Below are 10,715 nucleotides of genomic sequence, written 5' to 3'. Positions count from 1 at the left end.
CTTTCCCTCATATTTTTGCAATGAATTGGCTGAACATAAAAAGCCTGGGGGGTACAGGTGGGCAAAGCCCTTTAGAGTTCAGTGTTACAGGCTAAAATAGCGTGATTCTGGGCATAAGCAAACAGTCATTCATTACTCCCATTGCTACCTACAAGGCATGAAAAATGTTGAGAGCTCCAAAACACCTATAAACAAAGAAGGATAAGCCTGTAAAAAAACAAGAAATAATCATAAAACTGTGTCTGTTGTGGAGAAAACAGTAGCTGACCCTTGTGCATCTGAATTTCGGGATGGACACATTAATACCACAAGACTGAGAATCTTCATTATTGTTATGTCTCTCCTGTTCCTCAGGATATAAGTGACCTTGCTTGGTGTCACAACCCTACCTTAATGAATTTGCACAGAAGCTATGTAAAATGCCTGCATGTATTGCCTCTAGCTCTAGCATTTGCAGGGTAGGATGACACCAATGTTTGTTAGGGCTTGAGCTACCACTGGAGTAACATGGGCTGAAGCAGGCTTCCTCCTGTGTTGCAGCTGTAGGGGTAGGACTCTGGCTCCTTGGATTGTAGCAGCAAGGCTGAGCTCTTTACTCAGCTTTTGGTACTAAATACACAGCTATTGCTATGCAGTTTTGTAGTGCCACTGGCTGAGGGCCTGAACTACTGCATGCTCACAACCACCCCTCTTCCCCCCTGGTTTTCTGATATCATAAGTTTGGTTAAATATGTTTTATCCCATTCTGAGAAGAATAAGCACAGGTGTACTCAGTTCAGTAGGGCTTTTTTAGCTAAAGATTGAACCCACTATTTGCCCAGAACCACTTTTTCCACCTCCCCCTAAAACATGCAAGAAACTCTTCCTTTTGAGTAAGACCTTTCATGGTTGGTTTAGTGCAAATTAATGACATGTGATAGATACCTCCACTAGTTGTACTTGTCATTTTGCTTTACTGGCCTCTATACAATCAAAAATGGAGCCATAGGTTTTTCCGTGTTATACCCTACGCTATCAGCCTGCCCTCGCTATCCCACCAAAAGTTATGAAAAAGCAGGCAAAGATGTTATGAGTCACTAATGTCAGGGCAAAGAATAAGAAAAACCTAACGCTGCCTTACACATTCAGAATGCTCTAAAATGCTTCAATTTAACTGTCCTGTTTTCTGTCAACCCAAACAATTTACACCATAGTGTTGTACTGCTCAGAGGGATACCAGAGGGCATATTTACAATATTTTGTTGGGTAGAAAAGTTCATGCATAAGCAATAATGCAGTCCATAGTCTAGAGAGCAACTGATGCACATTTCATGCATTCCTCAGTTCTGACATCCATTGAGCCCAGGACAGAAACATTGCAAATATAAGGTGCAGAGGGAAGAAAGAAAAATAAGTTGCCTAACTTCTCTCTGCTTTTTGTTTCTGTCCCTTATATTTTCCCCTCAGAACTTAATCTTAAGCTCTAAAATTCAAGTAATGCTCTATGTCAATCCCTCTCATCTTTCTACACTAAATTACCTGCTCCTGCTAATACATTGACAGCTATACTGTTTCTTTCAAGTGTGTCAGCTGTAAGCTGTACTGCTTTACAGTGAACAATGAGGAGTTTGAGAAAGGGCTTTAACTACCTCAAGATCTGCTCTTTTTAGTAATGCTCTCATGGGCATGTTTCAAAATATTTTCTTTAGAGGAAGTTAGAAAAAATGCTGTAGATACAAGTTAGAGCACAGGGTGGAAGAGTAACATTTGCAAGAGCATCTCTGTGGATAAGAAGCATACCGACTATTTTTGAAGAATGTGTTGTGTAGATATCTAAGATGATGCCTATGTTGAAGAAGCCATGTGGTGATACATTACCTAACTGCATATGAAGCAATTTGAGTACCTTGAAGTAGTCTAGTCTCAGCAGCCTGTGGTTTCACCTGTGTTACCTTATTCAATTTAGGATATCCTGAGCCAGCAGCTCCTCAGGGCCTAAGAAATTTCAAGAAATACTGTGATGTTTAAAAATCTATATGAATTACTAGGAAGCTGGTTCTGACACAAGTTGGAAAAATCTTTCCCATACAATTTTGCAGATCATCTTTAGGTAGTCAAGTATCTAAATGAAATAGATGAAAAGAATTTTAAGCAGATGAAAAGAAAATCAAGTCAATTAGCTTTGGGCGAGATTCAGTGCAATGCAGCTGCAGCAACAGAAAAGCAGTAGCCCTTTGTGTTAATATATAAAGCTGATTAGGAAAGAAGCACATGCAGAACACGCTGGTCTTATTCTGAAGCGTGCTCAGTCTCCTCAGTTTTGGCTGTGTCAAACTGGATGCTCTGATTTTTAGCCAGGACTTACTTTTCACTGTTCAGTTAACTTCAGCCCCATCCTCACAAGGCTTGAATCAGAAGAGCTCCACTGATTTCAGTGGAGTCATGCCAATTCATGGAGCTATGAATCAGACCCCTTATCTGCTTTAATTCATCATCATCATGTTTTTCCTGCATGTGTCAAAAATTTGAGTCAGTGCTCTTTACTCAAGCTGCTCTTTTATATTCCTGTAATTCAATTTATATTATGGAGTTGAAAGATTTTATTTTGGCTCATCTTTTCAGCTCCCATTTCCTCTGAAATGCAAACATTTCCTGTATTTAGCCTTGCTCTTTTTAAAATATTTTTGTATCTTAAAGGAAACTGGCAAGATATTATTCATATTTTTCAAGTATTTATATTACTATTGTTTATCATGTCCCTTTTGGGTAGACAGGAGATGTTTGTTTTGTTCAAAGACCATTTATGTATTTGGTTTGTGGAGGAATTCATGAATGGTTACATAAGCTGTTGTTGGGAACATAAAAATATTAGATCAGACTTGGTCCTGAAGAAAGCTGTCCTTTTTTGTGACAATTCCCAATACTTATGTAACCTTTCTCTGTCTGGCTTGGAAAAGAGGCTTTGCCAATAGTTGACCTGACTTGGCAAAAGTCATCCACAATGTAAATGATGGAGCCAGAGCAAGAGAGATGGGGAAATGGCGAGGATTCCCCAAATTAACTTTGAATTCTTGAATTCACCAAAGCTAAGGCCCTGAACTTAGTTTCAGGGAAGAGCAGAATGCTCTTTACACAGAAGAGTTAAAGAATTGTGTCCAAAATAGCTGCTATCCAGAACAGGTCTCATGTTATATCTGGGTAAAGAAAATATTTGTCAAGGTGTTTATTCATGCTAAGCTCACACTCTCTAGTATTCTCATATATAATTTCAGAGCTGTGAAGTCATACATTATAGGCCTAAAATACTAAAGATAACAAAATAAATCCACTTTGAGTATAGGATTTGTAGTGTTTCTATGCCCATTATGCAGAAAAAATACTTGAACATAAGTTTTCAGCTCTTGTAAATCATCATCAGCTCCCTGGAATTGGAAGGAAATTACGTTGTTGATTCACAGTGGCATTGTAGGCTCTTAATCTACCTATAAACTTTTTAATAGTCTGGTTTAGTAGATGATTTTGTACATTAATCTCTTGCTTCAGACAGAGAAAGCCTTCTGTACACTGAAGACATTTATAATGTCTGTGCTTCTTCCATTCCATGGGAGGATGGTTTTATATGTGGAATAAGACCACATTAACCAAAGGATGTCAAGTTATTAGTCCCTGGCTATTTTTCCTGCCACATCTGTAAAATGGTATAATTATTGATGCTTAGGCAATGTCTAAAGAATGATCAAGTAAGTCTGAGTATTGCAGTATACTAATGATCTGTTTTTCCTTCAGATGGTCAAGCCTGTCCTGTTATTCTCTGGGATTCCTCACTGAGTCCAACAGATAATACTACCCATTCTTCAGTGAGATTAACCTGGGGGCAATATCAGCACCTGTTGAAGCAGAAATGCTGGCAGAATGGTAAAGTTCCCAAAGCTGAGTGGGGCTGTACCGAAATCCATCATCATGAATGGTCCAAGATGGCACTCTTTGATTTTCTTCTGCAGGTAAAATATTTACTGAATGCAACTATCTGCATCAAAAGTCATGTGAGCACACATGGAGCTCCTAGAAATGTAATTTTTGTTCATTTCTTTTTAAATGGAGAAGAGATATATTTGCACAGTTTGAACTTGTTTCTCATTTCTTATGATTAAAATATCCAAAACGCAACTTATCATCAAGGAAAGGGATCAGGAACTTAAACTCATTTTCTAAAAGAGGAAGCAAAGACTTTTGTCTTGAGACATCTTGTTTTACCTCACCTTCAAGGAGGCATACTGTTTCTTGACTCCTTGTTTTTCCAAACATAGCTCTTGATTATGTTCACAACTGTGAAACACTTAACTGTGTGGTCCTTCCAGCACCTCCCCAGCTCCTAGGGGTGATTTAAGTGGTTTTGGTCAGCTGAAATCTGGATCAAGGTAACAGTTGTAGTTGCTAATTTTCTTTCTTTTTAAAAACCTAGCCAGTGATTTAGTAAGGAATATAGAATCACAGAATCATTAAAGTTGGAAAAGACCTTTAGGATCAAGTCCAACCATTAACCCAACACCATCGTGCCCCCTAAACCATGTCCCAAAGCACCACATCCACACGTTTTTTGAACACTTCCAGAGATGGTGACTCCACCACCTCCCTGGGCAGCCTGTTCCAATGCTTGACCACTCTTTCAGTAAAGAAATTTTTCCTAATATCTAGTCTAAACCTCCCCTGGCGCAACTTGAGGCCATTTCCTCTCATCCTATCACTAGTCGCCTGGGAGAAGAGACAAACACCCACCTCACCACAATCCCCTTTCAGGTAGTTGTAGAGAGCGATAAGGTCTCCTCTCAGCCTCCTCTTCTCCAGACTGAACAACCCCCGTTCCCTCAGCAGCTCCCCATAAGACTTGTTCTCCAGACCCCTCACCAGCTTCGTTGCCCTTCTCTGGACATACAGAGCAGCAACTGATGAATGATATGTCTGCTGTTCCTCAATTATGTATTGCACATAATCATTAGCTCACCAAATAATACCAAACTAGGGCTCTGCTCAGTGGTGTCATAATGTGCAGCTATAGTTACAGCAGTTATGTAGTAGAGTATTAATATACACCCTGCATTATTAAGGGCTGAGCTGCACCACCTGTCTGGAAGCTAATTTTATGGCTTCCTGAGATACAGCACTACTTCCAATTGTCTTTGCCAAACAGGTCTGGGTGACTGAGCCTCCTGCAGCACTTACCAGTTTATTTAAAACTGCAGCAAGCACTAGTTTTATGCACTGTGTTTGGTTGTTCATATAATTCAGCTTTCTATAGAGTTACATTTCCTGACATATAAAAAACATGACTTGGCTTATGCATAGCCTATCCCTGTCCTTCTCCAAAAATCCATTGTTGTAGGGTGAATGGATGTTTCCAATTTTTGAGTCACATTTTTGAAGACTTACATTAAACAGGACATTCAATTCTTCTCTAAAAATAGATTGTCTCCTGTCTAATGACTCCATCTTTAGCCCCACTATGAGCAACTAGATCTTAGAAACTGGTATAAAGTCATGTGGATTATTCTGATGCTAAACATAGTAACACCCCTATAGGAATAGTACAGATTGTGTCAGAGTTAATGTTTTCATGCCATTGTCTTCATGTTGAAGAGTTTAAAAATTCTCATGAGTTCTGTATTCATTTCTAATATTAAGGTCTTCTAAGATTAGTTTTTAATCTTCATAGTAGAACTCCTATTATCCAGAAGGAGCAGTCAGTTAAGATACAACAGGATTGGACTGTACATGAAATAAAGAAATAAGTTGCTCTTATAATAGTAGCTGGAATCAGAGTGATTTATACCTCCAGTTGCCTACCAGACAAGAACGTGCATACCAGAAAGTGAGTGAAAGTGGGTCTTAAAATTCTTAAAGATTAGAATCTTATCTGGGTGCTCTCAGACTTAACTTTAAAGTTTATTGGCAGTAGAACATGAAGACTCTAAAACAAAAAATGCCAAGAAGGGAATATGTGCTGCATGAGTCATTCAGAAATGAAGAATAATGGTGAAACATATCCTCCATTAAACATACTTCCCCTCTAAAGAATGGGTTTGCTGCCCATAATAGATGTTCCTAATCTCTGGTTTCAAATGCTATAAAACATAGGAGCAGGCTGAAAAATGCTTATAACTGACCTTCAATTGCCTCTGCAAGAACTCAAGTAAAATAAGGCCATTAAATGTAAAATGGCTTCTTTAATTTTGGGGGTTTGGACCTCTCATACATAAATATATGACAAAAAACAATGCTAAATTATTAAGGTTGCCGCATTAACTCCAGAGTATCCCATCGTTCTGTCTTAACACTGGAATAATGCAGATATTATGAAGAGGCTGTTTGTAAGATCATGATCTCCTCACCTATTTACTCTATGTAATGAAGTATAGTGCAGCTGAATTAGGGCTATACATTAAAGGAGTCTGTCTGGAAGGCCTCTGCTTCATTTTTTTGGCAAAGCCTTTGGATAGCTTGAATGAGAGATCCCACGAGCTAGAACACTGCAAGGAAGAGGAGCTCTAGTGACTGCAGATGCTGAATGCTGCTCATGAAAGAAATCTATTCTTTTCCTCGAGATGTTCACAGTTGAAAATTAACACTGCCACCAAGATGAGTGGCAATGGTATTACATACTTAAGAAAAAACAACACAATTCTCAGACTTTCATTTGATGTACAAAATTAGGAGGCCTTTTCAATACACATAGTTCCACATCAGGAGAAGAATCCTAACAGTTCATTTCACTGGGATGTCACAAAAATAAAATTGTAATTTCAGAAGGCTTATGTGACCATTAATGCTTTTATGTTTAGAACAGTTTGAAGAGTTAGCAGCATACAATAAGCACAGACAGAAAAATTATTTACCTTTGATAAGCTACTCATTAAGCCTTCGATGCACCATACCAGACTTCACTCTGTAAGCACCTGGCAGCAGGAGCAGGGCTGCTCCCTGCAGAGGGGAGCTGGAGCCAAGGGCAGCCCCGCAGCAGAGGCAGCCCAGCAGGAAGGGTGGTGAAGACCACAGGCCCTAGTGAGTATCAGGCGCAGACAAAGCAGCAGGCCAGCTCTGAGGCCAGTGAGCAGGAGTTCCATGCAGCAACCCAGGACCATGAGGTAGCAGGATGAGCATCAGATACACCCCACCCATAAGGACTTAGAAGAGGGCTGAGGTGCCAGGCCTGAGCTTAAATAGAGCTCCTGAGCCCATGGGCGGGGGGGGGTGGTGGTGGTGGTGGTGTAGTGGTCCCAGGTGAGGCTGCTTAGGGCAATTAAGGCCTTATTTGTGCACTCAGAGCCCTGGAAATGTTCTGTATTTACTCTCATCTAGTCAACAGGGGTAGAAGCACTTCCAGTGAGTGATTTAGCCTTCCCATGTTAAGACGGTTGTCCTAAAATGGCATCCTTAGCTCTGGGGGTGCCTTGTTCTTGTCATTGTTTATGAAAGGAAATGTAAACAACTAAGTCAGAAGAGTTGCCTAACATTTACACCACTGAAGTTAGACCAGATGTATTCCTTCCAGCTAAGTGCTGTGTGATGAATAAGAGAGGGTTCCCATGGGAAGAAATAGCCTAGACTATCATGTCATTAAAATATATACCACAGTGCAACTCAGGGAGGCTGCTCTGCGGTTATAAATGCACTCTTAATTCTCACATTTTGTAGCTTCTGATGCTTTTCTGTGCCCCTTGCTAATCTTTTCAATTATTTTGTGTACTGTTAGTCTAATAGGTCCCACAAAATGGAGACTCTCTGTGTGTGTCAGGCTGTCCTATTTCTGTTGTTCTCCAGCAGAGAAAATGTAAAAAACCTGCAGCCTTCTGAAAAAAATGGAATTGTATTCACCATCTTGTTATTCCAGTTATGCAGTGGTATTGTTCCATTATTTTCAAAGAATTTCTACTGACATAACAAATCATGGCTATAAAATGGATAAAATACGCAGTCTAGGGAATTGCTTCTAACAGTATATGAAGTATGGGGACCAGGTCTTCAACACCATTTCACTGCTGACTTTAATTATTCTTGTCCTGAGCTGGCTTTCCTGTTGGCTTTGTTGGTGAGCGATATCTTACAGTGACACTTTGTCCCAAATACTTTGATATTGTTTTCACTTGGCACTCTGCTGCACTTTGTTTTAGATCTATAATCGACTAGACAGAAACTGCTGTGGATTCAAACCCCTCAAGGAGGATTCCTGCGTGCAGCAAGGACTGAAGCTGAAATGTAGTGATCAGGAAGCTGTTGACCTGACACACATAGTTCAGAGAAGGCATGACCGAAGGCACTTGGCCTTTATAGACAATAAAGGTTTCTTTGACAGAAATGAGGACAATCTTGACTTCAAAATATTACAAGGAATCAATGAGTAAGTTTTAAGTTATTAATTCTGTAAAAACATTGATAATTCCTTCCCAGTTTGAGCATGAGACACTAAGTTACTGGAATAGATATCATTGGCCCAAGACATGTACCGAATGTGTCTAAAAATGTGCAAGTAATCCCACTGCTGTAAAAGATAACAACATGCATATGACTAGGCATGCACGGACTTCCGTTGCAGAGTTGCAGCCTATATTCATAGAATTGATTGCTAAACCGCAACATAAATATTGCAATTCAGAGTGATGGCAAAGCTGATGAATTTCTTTGTGCTTTTCCAGATTCCCTGAATCTGCAGTTTCAGTGCTGAGGAGCCAGCGTTTACGTGAGAAGTTGCTACAGTCTTTGTTCCTTGACAAAATATACTGGGAGAGCCAAGGAGGCAGAAAAGGAATTGAAAAGCTTATTGATGTAATAGAAAGGAGGTCCAAAATTCTTCTTACATATATAAATGCACATGGAGCCAAAGTATTGCCCATGAATGAATGAAGCAGTTTTGTTTCTAATTGAGAGATAGTCTTTAAAAAAATTTGTATAAGGCAAAAGCTAATAGTATAATTGATTTAATTCATGGGCTTATTTAGGGATTTTTTTGCCAAACTTTCAAGTTTATTTTTAAGTAAGAAATCTTACATGGTTTAAAAGCATCATTTAAATGTCAGCTGCAACTCAACACAGTCAATTCTATGTCACCAGTGAAATGAAATGAAAAATAGCCAAATGGTACAACAAATAATGCAGTAATATGCAGGTACCATGAACACTCCTTCTGTTAAACTCTTTGAAAATTAGCAACAGGATTTTCAGTACATTAGGCTGGATTACTCTTACTTCCCTCATTCAAGTCAGTTAAAGTTTTATTGCAAATTTAAATGGGAACAGAGATTTGTAAGCACTTAATACAATGATGAAAACTGCCATCGCATCTACCTGCTGAAACATATCTCGTACAGGAATTTGTCTTTTGATTATGAATGCTGAAATGCCAACATTTCCAAAGGCTTATTGTTGTATCTTATGAAATCTGAGGACTAAATTCAGCTCTCTTAAATTCAGGGGTGTTTGCACTGGACATGAGGGAAATGTAAAAAACAGAATGAGGAGAAAATGGCTTTGAAGATAATAATTCATTTGACAAATACAGTTTTTACCTGGCAGTATGGAGTACAATTCATCATAAGCCACTTGTTACAATGTACTATTTTCAGTACAGGTTGTTTTGATGTATGGGCAGATGATCTGATATTTTCTGTCTATTGATTAACTGGGTGTTACTCACAGAATCATCCTTTATTACCAGTATTTTTAAAAAAGAAATTCAGCTTTAGCTTTGTGTGAATATGCTGCTAAATGAGTGTACAAATGTTTTGTTTTTGCAACATTCTTGACAATTTTTTTTAGAATATTGTCAAAAAGCAGACCTACTGAGGACATGATCGTTGTTAAACTCGTCAGAGGAAATTTTTGTGCTGCGTGCTCAGCTTTAGCCGGCAATTCAGGCTCTGGTTTTCCATTAAGATTGACCACTGTGGGATGATGATTCTAGCTGATGACTTGCCCCAAGTATTCCCACAGGTAAGGTTGTTAGAGAAGGCTGGGTAAGCACTTTGGATTCTTAGCCACCTTCTGTTCTAGAAATACAATATCAACCAATATAGTCTATCATTACATACACCTTCTGCCTATCTGTTTAGAAAGACTCTAACCATCTTTTTAGATAAGTATCTTCTTGCCATCAGATAACGGCAGAAGTTGAATAATTTCATAGCTACTTTTGTTTTTATGTATAGTAAAAAAATATAGGGGGTATTAGATTTTAAAATATTTTTGAAAGTGCTTGTGCAATGGCATTTTTTGTCATGAGAAACTAAAATGTTTCATGTCAATGCTAATGTGGATGGGTGAATTTAATGTTTTAAATAACTACAGTTCCACTGCAGCTAAAACAGGGTGGGTTTTTTTCTTAGTATTAGAACAGCTATTAACAATAATTGCATTACTAGAAGAAATAGATCTCGTTATAGGCAGAGTTAAAGATACTCAGTAAAGTTTTAAGATCTTGGTCATCTAAATAATCTTTTATTTTGTTCTGTCAGCAAAGGGCAGATAGAATTGTAAAAACTTCCTAGAACCTGTTGCCTTAAGAGGACATGTTTTAGAGTGCCTTCGACTTTTTAATAGCACCAAAGTAGAATTTTGTAGGTTTTTCATATTATCCTTTTCTTAAAATGTTGTAACTTATTAGCCAGGTAATTTCTATTACAGAAACAAAAATATTGCTGTAGCTTGCACTGTGAGCAGAGCCTAGAGAAAGAAATAATCCTCTGGAT

At 38.6% G+C, this 10,715-nt stretch overlaps 1 protein-coding gene across 2 annotated transcripts in view; it reads left to right on the top strand.

Annotated features, from left to right (window-relative positions):
• FAM198B (family with sequence similarity 198, member B) overlaps positions 1-9,022 on the top strand; it is a 12,288-nt gene extending 3,266 nt beyond the window's left edge. For both annotated transcript variants that reach the window (XM_010294051.1, XM_010294052.1), the window contains 3 exons: positions 3,766-3,980; positions 8,145-8,371; positions 8,667-9,022. In XM_010294051.1, coding sequence (XP_010292353.1) covers positions 3,766-3,980; positions 8,145-8,371; positions 8,667-8,874 — 650 coding nt within the window. In that variant the 3' untranslated portion in view covers positions 8,875-9,022. The remainder of the gene's footprint in view (positions 1-3,765; positions 3,981-8,144; positions 8,372-8,666) is intronic.
• The last annotated feature ends 1,693 nt before the right edge of the window (positions 9,023-10,715 follow it).

Source organism: Phaethon lepturus, unplaced genomic scaffold (assembly GCF_000687285.1).
Source record: "Phaethon lepturus isolate BGI_N335 unplaced genomic scaffold, ASM68728v1 scaffold16879, whole genome shotgun sequence".
Classification (NCBI taxonomy): domain Eukaryota; kingdom Metazoa; phylum Chordata; class Aves; order Phaethontiformes; family Phaethontidae; genus Phaethon; species Phaethon lepturus.
The sequence above is the reverse complement of the archived record's forward strand: the minus strand, read 5'-3'. Positions and strand labels throughout refer to the sequence as shown.